The 20,312-nt window shown below is 41.1% G+C and overlaps 1 protein-coding gene across 1 annotated transcript; it reads left to right on the top strand.

The window, feature by feature from the left end:
• Positions 1 to 1,525: 1,525 nt before the first annotated feature.
• LOC109239742 (photosystem I assembly protein Ycf4-like) lies at positions 1,526 to 6,535 on the top strand. Its single transcript, XM_019406327.1, has 2 exons — positions 1,526 to 1,676; positions 6,246 to 6,535. Exons 1-2 carry the CDS (start codon positions 1,526 to 1,528, stop codon positions 6,533 to 6,535), a joined length of 441 nt encoding a protein of 146 aa, XP_019261872.1.
• The last annotated feature ends 13,777 nt before the right edge of the window (positions 6,536 to 20,312 follow it).

Raw genomic sequence — 20,312 nt, 5'->3', positions numbered from 1 at the left:
TTGTGGCCAATGTAGGCTTTTTTGCTATTGTCATTTTTGTCAAGTTGTACGGGGTCAAGACCTTCTACGGCCAACCCTGTGGCTTCTACGATTTCGGGATCCCTGATGATGTCTTTTTCTTCATCATCACCTGACCCCGACCCTGTTAATTGCTATGCGGTCTCTGCTTTGCCTTTTAATTGTTGGGTGTATGTGGAGTCTTGGGAGACGCGGTAGCATTCTCGGGCAGTGCGTTTCTCTCCTCGGATGCTGAATACCCCCCAAGGGGTAGGAAATTTAATGACTGGATATAAGCTGGAGGGGACGACTTTCATGGCGTGTATCTAGGGACGATCTATGATGGCGTTGTACGTTGTATCCTGGTACATGATGTGGAACGTGGTCTCCAAGGTGACGCCACCGGCCAGGATGGGTAGCGTGATTTCTCCAGATGTCCGCTCGACCGCATTGTTATAACTCGTTAGTGTGATGCAGCATGGCACTATCCTATCCTCGAGCTTCATTTGTGCGAGGACTCGAGGGTGGACAATGAACGCGCCGCTCCCATAGTCGACCATTATACATTTTACGTCAGTATCTAAGATGCGTAAAGTAATAATGAGGAAATACCAAACCGTGGGTATCTGACTTATCAAAGATAATACTCTCTTCGAGTTCGTCATACCGTTCATGATTAATTGACCATTTCAGTTTGTGGGTGGTCGTGAATTTTACGCTATTGATTGACACGTCGTCGCCTCCTCCGATGATATTTGGATAGTTCGAGTTGTGGAGGGTGGTTTTGGTGGACCCTGATGCTGTTCGCGTCTTCGAGCAAAGTTTGTCCTTCCTCGATCACTCAAAAGTTCCTTAAGATGTCCTTGGTGAAACATGTCACGACCTCTTGCTTGAGAGTGATGGAGTCCTCGGTTTTGTGGTCCCGTTCCTGATGGAACTCGCAGAGGGAGTTTGACTTTCTGCTGTTTGGGTCAGACTTCATCTTCTGCGGCCATTTCACTTTTGGGCCGAGCTTCTCCAAGGCGTAGACTATTTTTGAGGGCGAAACACAGAAATTGTGAGTAGATAGAAGTGGAGGCATACCTCTTTCGCTTTGGTGAGTCCTATTGGCGGCCTAGATGGGGCGTCACCATGACGGGGAGGTGGTATGACGGCGGCTCTGACATATGGTTGATGTCTTTCGCGGTTGAGTAGCGGGCCTACATGGTCCTTTATGTTGCCATTTCTTCGACCTTTCCTAGATTCCATTTGGACTGAGGTTAGCTATTGAGTTGGCCCGTTGAGGTCGTCCTCGTCAGCTCGCACTTCAGCGCAGTAAGCGTTGTGTATCTTGTCCGAAGTGGTTGGGAGATATTTCATGAGTCGGCTTAACAATTTTCTAGTCGCCCTTGAACCGTTCCTGGTCAACCAGTTCTAGAAAGCTGCTACTGCCATTCCCTTTGATACATTTGGTAAGGTCATCCTCACGCGGTTGAATCGGGCGAGGAAATCTCTTAGTCCTTCACCGGGTGATTGTTTCATGGCAAATATGTCATTGACTCTTGCCTTTGCTTTCTTAGCCCCAGCATGGGCAGTCACAAACTTGTCGGCCATTTCATCAAATATTTCAATTGAGCGTGCAGGCAGCTATGAATACCAAGTTAGTGCTCCCCCGGTGAGGGTTTTGCCAAACTTCTTCAGTAATATGGAAGACACTTGATCTTTGGCGAGGTCGTTGCCTTTTACTGCGGTGACATAGTTGGTCACATTGTCGCGCCCCTTTTTACCTCTTTGCATCGGAAATCGGGTTTATGACATTTTGGGCATGGGACAACTCGTTCCTTTTGGGAACTGGGTTTTGCATTTAAAGAGTCGCCACCAAATGAGTTAAGGTGCATTAGGACACCTATAAGGGTCACTTCTAAGTTTGTGTGATAACCAGAGATAGGGTAAGGGCTTGAAATTATCCTAAGGGGAAGGTGTTAGGCACCCCTCAGGATCCACTAATGTGGTTCCCGGCCAGACAGTTTTTTTGTGAATTTGTGCAATTTAGCAAATAGACAAGTATAGGCTCAAATAGTAGGGTATTTAAGTTTAAACACATAAGAGTTCGAAAGAGCAATTATTAAAAGACATAATAAAATTAAAAAAAGAAGTGGCAAATGAAAAGAAAAGGGGTCCTAGGTTTATTTATAATATGGATCACATCAATGCAATACCCGGTAATCACTCCTCAAAAGAGGGGCTACGCGTGGTATTAGCGCACCGGTCATCATATCCATATCTACCCTTCCCACCCCATCGAGGTATTAAAGCGCGGATTGGTCTCGACAACTATTGCATGCTATTACCCGTCCCATTCCTATCAGTCCCGGAGGAACTTAGGACTACTATTCCTAAAGGGGAGGGATATTAGGCTGACTTTTAGGTTTCAAAAGGTGAAAAAGCTAAGGCGACATACAAAAACACAAAAGACTGCACATAAAGGGGAAACATGTAAACAACTAAAAGGCTCATGTATACCTCCTCAATCAAAGCACATAAATAGCATGACTTAAACACAGTCAGGGTCTGAATCTAAAATACTAAGGCAAGGGGAATTTTAATTGTTGAGGCAGACCAGTTTATAACATAACTCAGATAAGAAGTTCGAATCAGGCCTGCCTGCTGGTTGTAGCAGTTACTAATTAACAAAGGCGGGTTCAGTTTTATTTATTGTCACCTAAGGCTTGCCTAAGTGTTTGGGTGAGATCCTATAAACATGATATCTATTACTGATTCAGAACGTGGCAAAATAGTAACAATTCAAAAATGAACGATTTGAGATCCTATAGGCATGCTTTCTAAACTATTTTAGTAAGAAGAGAGAGAGTTGTTTAAAAAATTAGTTTAGAACAGCATGAGTTCAACTGATTTTAGACTAGACTGGTTTCAGATTCTATAGACATTGATATCTATTATTGCTAATTTTAATTCCTATAGACATGATATCTAGTTAAACGTGAAACGAAGCAGGCAGGACTTGCTTGAAATTCCTATAGGCATGATTTCTATGAAAAGATACTGATTTGAATCTATTGGGCATGATGTCGGATTATAACCAATTGGATCCTAAGAACATGGTGTCTAAGTGTGGTAATAGACATGCAGAATTTAAGACAAATCCTATAGGCATGTTATCTAAGTGCAGAATTTCAAACAGGTCCTATAGACAGGTACTCTAAATGCAGAGTCAAACATACAGACTAAAAAAAATCCTATATGTATATTATCTAAATGCTGAATTAATCATGCAGAAAACAGGTCCTATAGGCATGTTCTCTACCTTTCTAATAGTTAAGCATGCATAATTACCCAGCCCTTTCCACTATCCAACCCCAATGTTTATTACAACTTATTACCAACCAAATAATGAATTACATTAGAAAGTGTATAATAAGAAGTTACAACCATAGGAAGCCTGATTCTGACTTCCTCTCTGAGTTATGGAACAAACCACCTCAAATGCCACTTGTTTCAAAGCCTTTCTCAGACTTGAGTGTGTCAAAGTTCCCTAAGGGTTTCAAGGGACCCCGGGCAGTGCTCACACCCCAGTTTGCATAACCAGATAGAGATGGGTGCAGTGTGGAAGGGCCAGCCCTTATGTGTCCAAGTTCAGAGGGAGCTCATGGGTCCCAAGGCAAGGCTCACACAAGAGGGGCAGAACCTAAGTCTAAGAGTATAATTGAAGTGCAGAAACAGAAATTTAAAACTGAGTGGAGAATAGAGAGGGGTAAGGGGTTTGGGAATTTATTGCAAGGAGCATACGACCTTAGGAAGGGGTCAGGTTTGGGTCATGCACAGCAATGTCTTATGCTGACATGCCCTCAAACCAACCAGAGAATACAAACACATATGGGATATGGGGGTTTGGGATTCATAAGGCATTATCACATAATCAAATGACTGACAGAGTATTTATACACAAAGGAACACATTGATTTACAGCATGCTTTAGGAATGAAACTTGATTAAACACAAGCAAGAAACAGGCAAGAGTGAAGGCAATAGTAAAGAAAACCTGTTGTTTTTGGTGCTTGAAGATTAATTAGAACATACCAGTAAAGAAGCAAATGCAGAAAGAAACGTAAGCAAATTTCCACAGCCTGGCCTTGGCTTTCAGCCGGCTAGACAAGGCAGCAACACAAGTAATAACAGAGAAAAGAGAGAGAGCTTTTAGTTAAGTGTGTGTTCCGAACTCAAGTGGTTTTTGTGTTAATAAAAGCATTATGGTATTTATAGCTTTAAAAATGAGTAGAAAAATAAGGTAACAAGTAAGAGTTTCACACAAATATGGAAATAGATCACAATCAGAATCAATTAATACAAGTACTTCCCTTTAATCAAGGAATTACTGCTTAACGGATACTGGCAGGGATAATTAAGGAAAGAAAATAAATTTGAGGATGATTGATTTCTGACCATATAAGGGATAGTAAGAATATAGAGTATACAATTGAGTCTAAGTACAAAATATACTTAATTTTGGAAAAGTATTCAGCAGGGGTAAAACATCACAGCAAAGGAAGGGAATCAATCAATTTGAACAAAACGAGTGAAACCAGGGGTTTATAAGAAAATATTTGCAATCAGCCGTAACTTGAGGGAATCAAGATCAATCAAGAAAGAATCATGCTTTTGCACTTTGCCATATAAATAGAGAAGAATGAACACGAACATCAGACATGCAAGGCCAACCATATTGGCAAAAGAAGCAACTAGATGAACACAAACATACAGCAGTAACAGGGGTAGGCTGGGGCTCAGTAGTAAAAGAACCTACTCAAAGCATAGTAGTCAACAAAGTCAAGTAGTCACATAGAACTAAAATGAAGGAAACAGTCTAACGCATAGCAACATTTAGAGGAGGTCAGACCAACACACTAAAATAAATAAAGGTAGTCTTCGAAAGCTCACAGTAACAAATGAGGGAAGTTTCAAGAAATTAGGGTTTTAACAATAGTCGAGTTAAAAAAAATGGTATGAGCTTTGAATTAGTCAACAAAAAAGGGGATCTAAACACAAAGAGCTTAATCGTAACAAGTATACTTACAAAACAAACAAAGACATTTCAGGACCCGGATAAAACTAAAATACCTAGGGTTCTAACACGATGAACCAGATAGAAGAAAAACCTAAGCAAATCGTTCAAACAGTAAAATCATAAGATAACACTGAAGGTCGGAGAAGAAGCCTTTTAAAAGAAGTTTAAGAAAACCCTAATCTTTGAAAACGAAGAGTCATTTTGAAAGAAATCGGAAAAACCTTGGAGAAGAACATCAAAAAGTTCATGACATACACAGATCTGAAAGAAAAAATCGGAAAGCTCTTAAAGCTAGGGTTTCAGCGAACCCAGAAGAATGAGAAGAGCTTTGAAAAGTTACCGATCTAGCCGGAAAAGTCAAGGATCTGACTCGAACAGCCATGGGTGGTCGGAAAGAGTCCATGGATAGAAGTTGAGCCAAGACTGGACTAGATCTCTTTGAGATCTGTCCATGAAATCACGGAAACAAACAAATAGGAGACACAGGAGGTCGGTACATGTCTCAAACAGCCATGAGAGTCCATGGATTGGGTGAGAATCGAAGGGGATTAGGGTTGATCTGGGTGGCGGCGGCTAGGGTTTAGGTGAGATTGTAGAGAGAATTGGAGAGGAAGGGATTCAAGGGCGGCGGGTTGGTGGAAATGAATTAGGTTAAGGGGGTAGTTTGGGTTTATTTTAGGTAGGTGAAATGGTGGCGTTGATCTGAATGATCAACAGCCTAGATTAGATGGGGTAGGTAGGGATCCGGGCTTGGGTTGGGTTTAAAGGGTTAGGGTCGGGTTTAAATTAGAAATTGGGCCAAGGGATTGGGGATTCGATTTAGGCTAGATTTTAAAGCCAATTTTGGCTATAAGTTAAATAGCCATATTTTCCTTTTAATTTATAAAAAATAGCAAATAGTTTTTTTGAAAATGAATTTGAAATACTAAAATGATTTATAATACATAATTAACAATATAAAAATACAAGACTCAATTTTATGAATATATAACATAATTAAACCTTAGAAATGGCTAATATTGCAATTATATGCAATTTAGCTTTAAAAATACTAATAGAAATTTGATATCTTTTTTCCGCCTCAGCAAATCAGTTTTTTTTCCACAAGGAATCGTGATGTCTTTCTACGGAATTGCGGGTCTCTTTATTAGCTCTTATTTGTGGTGCACAATTTCCTGGAATGTAGGTAGTGGTTATGATCGATTCGATAGAAAGGAAGGAATAGTCTGTATTTTTCGTTGGGGATTTCCGGGAAAAAATCGTCGCATATTCCTCCGATTCCTTATAAAAGATATTCAGTCCGTTAGAATAGAAGTTAAAGAGGGTATTTATGCTCGTCGTGTTCTTTATATGGACATCCGAGGCCAGGGGTCCATTCCCTTGACTCGTACTGATGAGAATTTGACTCCACGAGAAATTGAACAAAAGGCTGCTGAATTAGCCTATTTCTTGCGTGTACCAATTGAAGTATTTTGAGAAATTGAGATATCAGTATCAGGAAACAATATTCTGAATTTCTTCATTCGAAGTGAATTCTTAGCTTTTTTCTGGATTCTTTCTAGATTCAAAGACTAACCACAAAATCACAAAGAAAATAGATTCATTAGTCCGATACCTTGTATAAAACTCATGTGTGTAAGAAATATTCGATCGCATAGAGTGTACGAATGGGTTGATTAACAATTCACAGATGAAAAAATGGCAAAAAAGAAAGCATTCACTCCTCTTTTCTATCTTGCATCTATAGTATTTTTGCCCTGGTGGATTTCTTTCTCAGTTAATAAATGTCTGGAATCTTGGGTTACTAATTGGTGGAATACTGGGCAATCCGAAATTTTTTTGAATAATATTCAAGAAAAGAGTCTTCTAGAAAAATTTATAGAATTAGAGGAACTCCTCTTCTTGGACGAAATGATCAAGGAATACTCGGAAACACATCTCGAAGAGTTTGGGATAGGAATCCATAAAGAAACGATCCAATTAATCAAGATACAAAACGAGAATCGTATCCATACGATTTTGCACTTCTCGACAAATATCATCTGTTTTATTATTCTAAGCGGGTATTCAATTTTGGGTAATGAAAAACTTGTTATTCTTNATGAGGCGATCTTTCAGCCCATGCAGATATAGTATGAGGCAATCTTTCAGCCATGCAGAGGCAGTATGAGGCAATCTTTCAGCCATGCAGATGCAGTATGAGGCGATCTTTCAGCCATGCAGATATAGTATGAGGCGATCTTTCAGCCATGCAGATATAGTATGAGGCGATCTTTCAGCCATGCAGATGCAGTATGAGGCGATCTTTCAGCCATGCAGATGCAGTATGAGGGGATCTTTCAGCCATGCAGATATAGTAAGAGGCGATCTTTCAGCCATGCAAATGCAGTATGAGGCGATCTATCAGCCATGCAGATGCAGTATGAGGCGATCTTTCAGCCATGCAGATGCAGTATGAGGCGATCTTTCAGCCATACAAATGCAGTATGAGGAGATCTTTCAGCCATGCAAATGCAGTATGAGGCGATCTTTCAGCCATGCAGATATAGTATGAGGCGATCTTTCAGCCATGCAGATGCAGTATGAGGCGATCTTTCAGCCATGTAGATGCAGTATGAGGCGATCTTTCAGCCATGCAGATATAGTATGAGGCGATCTTTCAGCCATGCAGATGCAGTATGAGGGTAGAGCTTAACCTTGGAAGGCGGGATGGTAGCTTATGCAATGCGAAATGCAGATGGAGACAACGTTTAGTCTCGGAAGGCAGAATGGTAGCCTTATGCAATGCGAAATGCAGATGGAGACAGTGTTTAGTCTCGGAAGGCAGAATAGTAGCCTTATGCAATGCAAAAAGCAGATGGAGACAGCGTTTAGTCTCGGAAGGCAGAATAGTAGCCTTATGCAATGCCAAATGCAGATGGAGACAACGCTTAGTCTCGAAAGGCAGAATAGTAGCCTTATGCAATGCAAAATGCAGATGGAGACAGCGTTTAGTCTCGAAAGGCAGAATAGTAGCCTTATGCAATGCAAAATGCAGATGGAGACAGCGTTTAGTCTCGGAAGGCAGAATAGTAGCCTTATGCAAGAAATAAAATGGCCAATGATAGTAGAGTTTTTCTTAGCTGATAGCATATTGCGACATTGTGATTACTGGGGACATTGTGACAAAGAATATAGCTGGTGTGTGCGGATAACAAATGTTGGTAAGTGCAACAGTTCTGAGAGTTGTATTCATGAATAATGTTCGTCCCATGGGTGTATAATATGTTTGATGATTTTGCACTTGCATCCAAAAAAATCGTGAGTTTTGTAAAGGGGGAGGTTAGTTCGTGTCCCTGCTGGCTTTGCTTGACCTGCTCGACTCTGATCTGGTGATACTGTATGTATCATTGGGGTAGCGTTGCTAAACAACGCAATTTCAGTAATATGCATGATTTTGTAAAAAATACGATAATAATAGTTTTTAGATGAACCGATGACTGTGATGTGGTTCGTGACATTGCAACCTTCTTTGCTACGGAATTTTGAGGGTCCTGCTCAAAATTCTGCCCTAGTTTAATGGGTTGATGCTTCAGGCTATTGCTTGCGACGATCGACTGAAATTACTTCGGAATTTTGAGGGTCCTGCTCAAAATTCTGCCCTAGTTTCCAATTGCGGGGAAAATGAAAATTTTATTGAATTGTGACCGAACCCATAGGGCTGCCTACGTATCCCCTCTTAAACGGGAATCAGGTCAGGCGTAGTTCAATTACATCATATAGGGAAAACATAAAGATCACACATAGTAACATTTGACTGCATCTGAATTGATCGGCTTTAGCCGGACTTCTCCATCCATTTCTGCAAGTATGAGGGCTCCTCCCGTCAGAATTCGATGGAATATGTATGGACCCTGCCAATTGGGAGAGAACTTCCCCTTGGCTTCATCTTGCTGCCCCAGAACGCAACCAAAAGCTCCATCCAATACTGCGGGGTAGAGTAATAGGGGTCTACCTGGCTCAGGCGGGACCAGGACTGGTGGTGTTGACAAGTACTCCTTGATTCTGTCGAAGGCCTTTTGGCAGTCATCGGTCCAATTGGTGGCGGCGTCCTTCTTCAACATCTTAAAGATTGGCTCACAAATAACCGTAGACTGTGCTATGAATCGGCTGATGTAATTGAGCCTTCCCAAGAAACTCATCACGTCCTTCTTGTTCCTCGGCGGTGGCAATTCTTGAATAGCTTTGACTTTTGATGGATCCAGTTCTATTCCTCGGTGACTCACAATGAACCCAAGCAATTTCCCAGCAGGAACCCCAAATGCGCACTTCGCAGGGTTCAGTTTCAGGTTGTACCTTCGCAATCTATTGAAGAACTTCCTCAAATCTTCCATGTGATCAGTGGCCTTCTTGGACTTGACGATGACATCGTCTACATATACCTCAATCTCCTTGTGTGTCATATCATGGAAAATGGTAGTCATGGCCCTCATATAGGTGGCCCCTGCATTCTTCAGGCCGAATGGCATCATCTTGTAACAATACATTCCCCATGGTGTAATGAAAGCCGTTTTCTCAGCATCTTCTTCATCCATCCAGATCTGGTGATAACCCGCGAAGCAATCTACAAATGATTGCAACTCATGCTTAGCGCAATTGTCAATCAGGATGTGTATGTTCGGCAAAGGAAAGTCGTCTTTCGGACTAGCCCGGTTGAGATCCCGGTAGTCGACACAGACTCTGACCTTCCCGTCCTTCTTTGGCACTGGCACGATGTTAGCTAACCATGTCGGGTATTCTACTACCCTGAGAACCTTACCTTTGACTTGCTTAGTGACTTCTTCCTTGATTTTCAAACTCATATCAGGCTTGAATTTTCTGAGCTTTTGCTTTACTGGCGGGCATGCTGGATCGGTTGGCAGCTTGTGAGCCACAATAGATGTACTCAAACCAGTCATGTCATCATATGACCAGGCGAATATGTCCTCATATTCCCTTAGAAATTCTGTGAATTCCTTCTTTTATAATGGCGATAAGTGAACGCTGATTCGTGTTTCCTTGACGTTTTCTGCATCTCCCAGGTTAACAATTTCGGTCTCTTCCAGGTTGGACTTAGGTCTGTTCTCAATGTTTTCAACTTCTTTGACAATCTCATCTTCCTCTGAATTAATGTCCATTTGTTGCGTTGTCTCATGGTATATCACAATCATTGGTTCATCAAGATAAGTAATAGTAATGCTGTATAAGTAAAGTAATGAGAGAAAAATAATAATGAGTGTTGATTCATAAGAAAAGTCGAAATGCTTTGATAAATTTCATAACTGTTTTGAACATTGAAGATCTTATTGCGGGAATTAAAATGCGAAAGGAAAATCATTTAGTAAATAAAAACAGTGCATGATGCTTGTTTTAGCCTTGCTACCCTGAGGCTCGTCGGGCTCTGGTTGTCCTGATGGTCCAGTTATTGAGGCATGCTCCTTTGCATACGGCCTGTATGGAAGGGCTTTCCTCCCCCTCCTCCTCGAGAATAACACATCAGTCCATGTCATTGTCTTCTAGGAACAAGTTCTTCACTGCTGCCAGTGCTTCTTCTTCATCTGACCCATAAACAACGTTGGCTTGTTGGAAAGTCTGCTCCAAATGCGGTATTGGCTGCTTCAGTGAATAGTAAGGACCGCTCCATAGTGGCGACCAGTTGTTGAATTCTTCCCAGGTGTACTCATATCCCAGACCGAAAGTAGTGCCGTGTTTCTTGAGTTTTATGGGTTTAGCGATTCCTGGGAGGTTCTTTCCGAGCCCCTTGCCAGGTTCGTACCCACTCCAATGTCGAGGCTGGATCCTCCATCGATCAGGATTCTGGTGATAAAATAGTCCTCGCATTGCACAGTGATGTGCAGTGCCTTGTTGTGTCCCAACCCTTCAGGCGGCAGCTCGTCCTCATGAAATGTGATCTTATGGCTCTCCAACACTTGTCCTACCATGTTAGCATTTCTCCGCCAGTGATGTTACTTGGCACATATTCTTCACTCAGCACCTCCTACAGAGCATTCTTGTGTGCCTCAGAATTTTGTAGCAAAGCAAGACTGGAGATTTGCGCCGGTGTTTTGTTCAACTGGTCGATGACCAAGTATTCCTTGGCCTGTATCTTTCTCCAAAGATCGTCTGGACCTGTCTCAATGATGGTGGCCGGTTGGAGGCCTGCTTGCTTGACTCGACTACATGTTCCGGGGTATAAACTCTACCAGTTCTCGTCATACCCTCTGCGGCGACAGTCTCTTCGAACCTAACCTTGCCTTTCCTTCTTGCCTCGGCTGTATAGTCCCAAGGTACAGCCTTTGTATGGAATGGTGTCATGGTCGACATCTCCACTGGGATCGATGTGGCTATCCTTACTCCGAATGGAGCATGTGACTTGGATGGTAAAACTGTAACTTAAAACGGTGCGGGTGCATTTGCTGGAGACATGAACTCGACCTCAATTGTTGCTGGTGTCTTTGCAGATGACGTTGCTTCAAACTCAAGTGGCACAGACATATTTACCTCAGCGTCCCCGGATGGCTGAATCTGGACTATGATTGGATTAAGAGTAACTATTGGCTTCTTTGGGTCATCACCTTCTGCGATCAACCCGATTGATCACTCGGGGTCCCAATCATCCTCTATTTCAATCATGTGAATGCCTGCACCCTTATGGTCTGGTAGAGGGTTATTGTGGACGTTTGGAGCGGGTTCCTTCGCCACAATAATCTTGATATCAATTATAGTCTGGATCTTGTCTTTCAAGGAACGACATTCATCGATGGTGTGCCCTTTCATGTCGGAGTGGTATGCACAGGATTTGTTTGGGTTAACCCACTTAGAAGGGTTCTCAGGGGTTGCAGCAGGGATGGGGGTGACATAACCAGCCGCTTTGAGTCTTTCGTACAATTGGTCAATAGGTTCTGCAATGGTTGTATATTGTTTTGGAGGTCTGTGATCAAAATTTGGTCGGGGTCTAGGGAAGTTCTGACGTGCAGGAGGTGATTGACAGTGGGATGGTTGAGCATTGTAGGTTTGGTAGACATGTGCGGGTTGGGAATATCTGGGCGAAGTAGGCTGATATGTGGGAGGTGGAGGTGATTGGTAAGTGGGTGGTGGAGTTTGATAGGAGGGTGAGGGTGCTTTGTAGTTCGGAGTGGGCTGATATATGAGTGGAGGTGTTGGGTAAGTTTTGTATTTGATAGGAGATTTGATCCTTTGTGCAACCATCACGGCTCCTACGTCCCTTTCCTTGGACACACTACCGGACTGCAAGGCCTTATTTGTAGCTTGCAAGGCCTCGAAGTTTGTAACCATACCGCTTTTGATACCCTCTTCAATCCTTTCACCCAGTTTGATAATGTCGGAAAATTTATGGCTCTCGATCATCATTAGTCGTTCATAGTATTGCGGGTCTTGGGCCCGGACAAAGAATTTGTTCATCTGTTCCTCCTCTAAGGCAGGTCTGACCTTAGCAGCTTCGGTCCTACAGCGAGTAGCATACTCGCGAAATGTTTATGTAGGCTTCTCTTTAGATTCTGAATATAGAACACATCCGGCGCGTTCTCTGTGTTAAACCTGAACATGTCCATAAAGTCGGACGCCATGCCTACCCAGCTTGACCACTTCTTTGGATCTTGGCTGATGTACCAAGACAGCGCATCTCCTTTCAGGCTCTTTGTGAACAGCTTCATGTGGATTCTCTCGTCTTTCCCTAGTCGAACCAGCTTATCGCAATATTCTCAAATAGACCCTTGGCTCGCCTGTACCGTCAAACATCTCGAACTTCGGAGGTTTGTACCCCTCGGGCAGTTCGGCATCGGGCTGTATGCAAATATCTTCATAGTTCAGCCCCTCAATTCCTTTGTTCCCTTCAACATCTTGAATCCGGCTAGTCAATTTCTTAAGTTCCTCAGCCAGGTTCCTGATGAGCAAGTCTTTATCATCAGACTCGGGTGTGCTTGAGATGTGTTGGGTGGAGTGTGACATGGTCTCCAGGTAGATGGGGGTGTAAAAGTGGTCATTTGTGGAGTTTTGCAGTTCTGGGATGAGTAGCGGAGTGTTATTTGAGAGGTGGCAGGTGTTGTATTGGGTCTTTGGTGGAATAGTGTGCGGAGCGGGGTGATTCTGTTGCTTCGGGATGTTTTGAGGTGGTGTAGGGTTCTGAGTATTGGGAAAGGTGATATCTGGGGTGCTGAGGGAAAATGATAGGCCTGCCAGATTCCGGACTTGATCGAGCTCTTCCTGGAATTTTAGTAATTTCTGTTCAAGTTGGGATACATTTTCCTTAGGAACCTAAGTACCATGACCATTAGTGGCCTCTACCCATTCAGTTGAATTCTCCTTTCTGATGTTGTTCAAATCTTCCGTCTTACATTTGTTCTTGGTTTTGACCGGACTAAGAGGAGGAGTGGGTGGAGGGCCCCTGAATCTCATGGAATAGGATGATGTTTCCAGAGTGCATGAACTAACCTTTGGGGAGGCGAATAATAAAAACAAAAACAAAAACAAAAGGTAACCAAGTCATTGAAGATCATAAAGAGTGATGCAGTATTTAAACACATAGTGCGGGAATGTAAATCGTGTCCTGATTTGGGGACCTCTTTATGCCTGAGGTGGTCCTAGCGACAAATTGATTTGGAGAACTTTAGGATACTAAATGCCTCATTTTATTGATAAAAATAGACGAACCACAAATTAACAGGAAATGAAAATCACTAATGGGCATTGGCCTTATTTCATTTTATAAAGCGAAGAGAAAAACTCCTATCTACTTGGTCCCAGAAGGACCTTCCCCAGATTCGGCATCCTTGGCTCCGTCGAACAGCTTTCCCAACTCGGGAAGTCCCAGCAATAGGCAGGCCCTGGCTAGATGTCCACCTTCGGTTCCTTCAGCATTTTGGCAGTCTTCGACCCTTTTGAGAAACTTTTTCTCTAACTCCACTGTGCCTCGCTCCAAGTATCCCAGTCGCTTGTTGGCACCGACAGCCATGTCCTTCAATTCCTCAATCAGCTTCTGATCAGACTCTTGTATCTCGTGGTGCTCGTTTTCGTACTCCTGGATTCTTTTGCGCAGTTGGTTGTATTTGACTTGTGCCTCGGCCCTTTCATCTATAATCCTGTGACCTCGAGCAAACCCTGGCTGGCCCAGATCATCATGATTGTCTTCCAACCATCATGAGTAGAAAGGAGTGCAATCAGCATGATACATGTCTGGCTCGATGTTATCTCTCCCCATTATGACCTTGCAGTGCCACATATGCTGAGCTTGGCATTTGTAAAGACTATCATCATTCTGGAAGTCAGCCCGGAAATGACTCATCTTGTCGACCCTAGGTATAACCTGCTTCCTACCCGCTTGTCTCATGACTCGAAGAGGGACGTAAGGATATGTTCCCCTCAGACCGATCAGTATCAGAAAAGGTGCATCTCTGGATCGGGCGATGAATTCCTCAGTTGGAAACCACTCGAACATCCATTGGACCTATTCTTCAGTTAGATTATCAAATAGCTCGACCCATCCTTTGGCATCTTCTGGTTGAGCGAACATATTAGGGCTGTAATTCATTCGCTTTGGGTGATGGAAAGTGATGTGATCATCCCAGTCCCTTCGCTGAATCTCTTGTCGGTATTCACCCCTTTGGAGATGCTCCATGAGCCAGAGTTGGAGTAATAAATTGCAGCCTTCGAAGTGTTTCACTCCCTGTTGACACTTCTCCAAGGCTCGATATATGTTAGCAATGATCATGGGCACGATGCTGAATGGCTGCCCACCGATCCCTTCCATTAGGGTTTTTGTTACCACAGCGAGCCTGGTGTGAATTCTTGCTTTCTTCATCGGAAACACAATCAAACCCAGGAAACAAAACATGAATACGAAGACCCTTCTATGATCTTGTTGTTGGGTTGGATTTCTAGGAGAGAAGGTAGGTTTCCCAGATACTTTCTGACGAGAGTCTGATCACTAGAGTGAAGATCATTCCACCAGCTTAGTAGTCTTGGGTGGATGTTGGTGACCGTGCCGAATCTAGGGACTTCGTGCCTCATATTTCTGCAAGGCAAATAAGGTTAGACCCTTCCCCTACCAAGACTCGACTATTTAATATCAACAATTAGCATGAAGCATTTAGTTCACCAAATAAATGCACAGAACGTGGTGATGTCCGTTTGGGTTTAGGAAACCCAATGGACTTTGGACAAGGCTATCTTAAAGGATCATTATGTGGACAACATAATTGACCCGACTAGGTTGACCATGATGCATGCACAGTTGAACAGAGTAAAGTTTCTATGGGGTTTTAGACTGGTACCCTTGAGCGGACAACTCAAGGGGGAAGGCAAGGAACTGTCGACTGCACCGCTGATCGACTGGTTTTACCGCAAATATGCCTTTCCGGATTTAGGGGGAAATAATGTAGGAATAGCGCAACCACTCATTATAAGTGTTGCTATGATATTTGTTTGGCACGAGTGGAGTATGATATAGAGCATGATTATGCAATAATCAAAAGCATGTTGACATTTATTTGCACATTAAGAAAGCGATAAATACAACAGTTTCATAATTTAAAGCAATAAAGGAAAGAAACAAGAGAGATATGTCAGTTTTGCTTTTAGAGAAGAAATTAAATGCTTATAGGAATTAAACAAATAATTGCACATAGGGAGAGGTACAAATTCACAAGAACAGTTGTCACACCTCTTTTTTACACACCTACCCCGAAGGATAATGTATAAGGGAGTTTTTCCATTTAAAGTGACATTATTTGAAATGGGATCATTTATTTATTTAGAGTCGCCACTTGGGATAGGATTGGCTTTTGGTGTCCCAAGTCACCGGTTTAACTTGAATCCCAGATCGAGGAAAAGTTCGACTTCCCAGTTGGAGTCTGCGAACCAGAAATTCTGAATAAGGAATTCTGTTGACCCGAGGGAAGGTGTTAGGCACCCCCGGATCCAGTGGTTCTAGCACGGTCGCTTAAATTATTATAAATGGCTGAAATCTAATTTTTATACATGTTCAAACCTATACTGCAATTTTAGAATTATTTAACCGCTTTTAGTTTTAAAAAAAATTTAGAAAGTGAACGTCGTTTAAAAACGTGTTTTTAGGTCACGTCACATGAAATGCACCCGGATCCTCGACACATTCTTATTCAACGTTTTGGGATTTGGATTTGGGTTGCATGAAATGCACACCCGTATTTAGGAAGGTAAAATTATTAAAAGCACGCATAAAGCGACTAACGTGTTATTATCTTTGCGGGAGGCCATGAAAATTTGCTAAATGGCATGTCCCGAGTTCTAAATATTTTAATGAAGTAATTAAAAAGGGCCACGCAATTTGTAAATTTTGTTTGGCGCGGCGCCCCTAGTTTTATTTTAAAGGCTAACCTGAAGGAACTATGATTTTCTATTAAAGATTGTCTCTAAAGCAACTTAATTAATTAACATTACTAGTAAACCACTATTCAGAAATTCGAGCCTCAAGTTCAAGTCCGAACTTAAAAAAGAGGAAAACTTCTTAATTCAAATTCGCTACTTAACTTGGGAGCCCCAAAATTATATTGCAAGAATTAAGCCAGTGATTTCAAGTAGGAATCCAAGCCTCTAGTATTTTGGGCATTCAAAACCAGCCCATGGAAATGGCATGTCACTTCAGCTTTATTCATATGAATCATGTAAGCTTGGGCCATAATCACAGGCCCAATTTCGGGAGTCAAATCAAACCCTGGTCAGTCCATGATCCAATGGGGCTAATCTAATCGCACAATGAGGGCACTAACCATATTTGGGCATCCGATTATGTAATTAGGCCTAGATCTTATTTAAACATATGGGCCTTGTTGTCTTGGCTCATGAATGAGCCCAAACCAATATTGACTGTAATTTCTAGGCCTGGTAACAGCTTTGTAAAAACAAATGCTTCTCTTATTCAAATCAAATTCTAAGGCAAATATTTCACATAGTTTTAACTTATTCTGTCTATTGATAACTAATTTGATCCACCTAGAATCTAACAGTTAGTTAATTTCAAATAACACCTCTTAATCAAAACTCATTAATGACCTGGGAGTTGGACACAATTGCTGATACTCATTATCATGCTCACTTCTAACTATTGTTATCCAAATTGACTTATGAACCCCAAACTGGCATATAGTATGGATGTAAAATGCCCTACTGCTTTATAGTTTGCAGAATATGAATAAATTCCTGTGAGTTGCAATTTTCAACAGGCATACAGTGAACAAATTAAAATAGCAAATCATTTTTTAGTCTACAGAGCAGGCTGATTCTACATTTAGTAAGAAAGTTCATGCTTCTTCCGTGTTCAACCTCTAACCAGAAAACTATTCTAAGCTTACCAACTAACATGAAAATTCAAGGATGAACTAACTATACTATGCTGAAGCTATTTGCAGAACATTCATACAGTTAAAAGGTCCAACAGTCCGAATTAATTACAACATTCAATTACTCAAATTTTAACTAAACTAATCTATGAGCATATTCAGGAAAGAAATAATAAGAGCAGCCAGCAAGGGATCAATTTGAAGCTTCTATTTCACATCTCAAATCAAGCATACATTGTCGTGGATTCAGAACTTGTACCTGGGATTTGAATCACAATAAGAAGGAGGAGAAGTTAGCAACAGCAAACGACAACCAGCATCAACAGGAATGGAACAGAAATGGTTTTGGAGACCAGTAAAATGAGATTCAAATCTCAGTATTGAAGCCAGTTGACTATCAGCAGGAAAATTGACCTCAAACTTGATTTCAAATCCAAATTCAACTCACTTTTACACCTTTGAATGCTCAGAAATTGTTTTGAAGATGAAACACTTAGAAGACCTAATAGAACAATATTTTTTTGGGATTTTCTGCTATTTTTTCTGATTTTCCGAATATCTAAGATCTAAAATGAACTCTTAAACTCTGCAGAATTTTGAACTTTTGTTTTTTGAATTTTTGAATTTCAAATTTCAGCCCTCAAAACTTGTGTGGATTTTTTCCAGATTTTTCAACTTGTGAAACAAGGCAATGGGCATGCCTTTTTATAGGCAAAACTTAGGGCAACCTTCAGATTTTTACTTTACACCTTAGGCCCCTCTTAATTTTCAGCTTTTTAGCTTAAAGTCCTTAACGGACTGACTTGTTACCCAAGTTATACCACTCAATTTCTGAAAATACAATTGAGGCCCTATTTTAGAAGCTTCTAGAGTATTCTAGTTTTATCTACAACATTCTTGTGCAATTCTAAGTGCCCAAACTACCCCTGAATTTGTTTGAAATTACTAATCCTGTACTAGTTGACCCCAACCCTTTTTTATTAACCATGATTAACCAAAAAAACAAAAAAAATGGTCTAAACTATGCAACTATAACCAAAATAATTCCAAAAATTCTAAGATTGAATCCAATTGATGCTAATTGAGACTGAAAATCAATCCTAAATAACACTACTACCCAGTTATCAACTAACAATAGACTAATTACACTAAGCAATAAAAGTGAATCATCAAAGAACAAGAACTAACACTGAATTAACTAATCAGAATCCATGAAACAGGAGTAACCATGAACTAAATCAAAAAAAATTACACTAACGATCACCAAAGCAGGATTAATCTTGAACAAACATTAATCAATGACCAATTTACGAATTAAAACTGACCTATTACGAATTAAACTAACCTAATATGAGCAGACCCAAATCATGTCTAAACTAAACAAAACCTACAGAGGCATACATGAACGAATTAACCAAAGGTTTAAACTAATTTTAGTATTCAAATAATAAAAGAAAAGAGAAGCAGTAGGAAAGCTTACTGATTTTGCAATTAATTCGACTAGACTTCGATTCAACCCCGGAATGATGTGAACGTGTGTTCTTCAACAAAAACACACGAACACATTATCTCGAAGCTTGACTCGAGCTCTGGACTCAGGGAATTGGGGAAAATTCGAGTGCTTCGATATTCTAGGGTTCTGCCGCTTTTTTGATTTAAAATTCGAGAGCTTCAGGGATGATTTGAAGGAAAATAGTTAGGGGTTTGGGAAGAGGGAGGTGAGGGGAGTATAGGGTGTAAAATTTGTGGGGTTTGGACGACTTTGCATTTTGGTCCGAATTTTCGATCCAAGATTCGAGAAGTTTGGTTATGATTTGAGTGAAGCTAAGACGGATTAGAGATGAGGGGGAAGAGGAGATCCTACAGAGTAATTTTGGGCGGATTTGGAGCATCGCCGCCGGCGGAGGCAATTTCCGGCCGGCGGCGGACGGTGGAAGGCGGCAGAGACACGATGGGGTTATGGCGAAGCCGACGAAGAAGCAGGGGGGGTACAAGGAAAGGGGGTTTGGTCTCTAGGGTTTTCTGATTAGGACAATTTTATATCAATTATGGGCCGTTGGATGATAAAAGATAAACAGATGAGATTGATTTGAATCTAAACATCTCAAAACGACATAGTATTGTCATGATACTACGTCGTTTAATGGTATGGAGAAACTGGGAGATTGGACCGGGTAAAAAGGCATCTGGGCCGATTTTGAAGTGGGTTTAGAAGGGGTCTTAGGCCATTTCAACCTGATTTGGCCCAAAATTGATGGCCTACTTCCTTATCTCAATTTCCTTTTATTTGTTTTCTTCCTTTTCTTTTGTATTTTTGAATTTTGGATTTTATTAAATGCAAAATTAGAAATAGCCAAAAACCTAATTTAATTCTAAAATGAGCCTAATTAAATTCCTAGAATTAACTAGATCCTAATTTTAGGAAGAGAATTAAAAAAAAGTGAAATTAAAAGAATAAAAAATGTAAAAGGATTGTTTTTGTTATTTTCTCTCTTATTTTTAAATGATGTTTAATTATTAAAAAAAATCTAGAATTAGGTCCTAAATGAAGGTATGCTATTTTGTAATTTTTTTTACTTTTATGACAACTAAAAATGCACATAAAATGCAAAAAAAACACAAAATTATGCAACTAATTCCTAAAAATTCAAATATTAAAAGAAAAATTCTAATTTTAATGAATTCTATAGGAGTAATTTAAGCGCGGCAAAAATCACGTGCTCACAGCTGCCCCTCTTTGCTCGACGACACGTAGGGTTTTCGAGCAAAGATAAATGAGCACCATGAAGGATTTTTGCCTGCTCAACACTCCATGAGAAGCATTTAAAAACCGTCTGACCGAACCCTGCTTCAAAGGTTGCCTACATATCCTTGGCTATAAAGGAATCAGGTCAGTGTAG

The sequence above is a fragment of the Nicotiana attenuata genome, unplaced genomic scaffold (genome assembly GCF_001879085.1).
Source record: "Nicotiana attenuata strain UT unplaced genomic scaffold, NIATTr2, whole genome shotgun sequence".
Taxonomy (NCBI): Eukaryota; Viridiplantae; Streptophyta; class Magnoliopsida; order Solanales; family Solanaceae; genus Nicotiana; species Nicotiana attenuata.
This window is presented reverse-complemented; position numbering and strand designations above follow the sequence as displayed.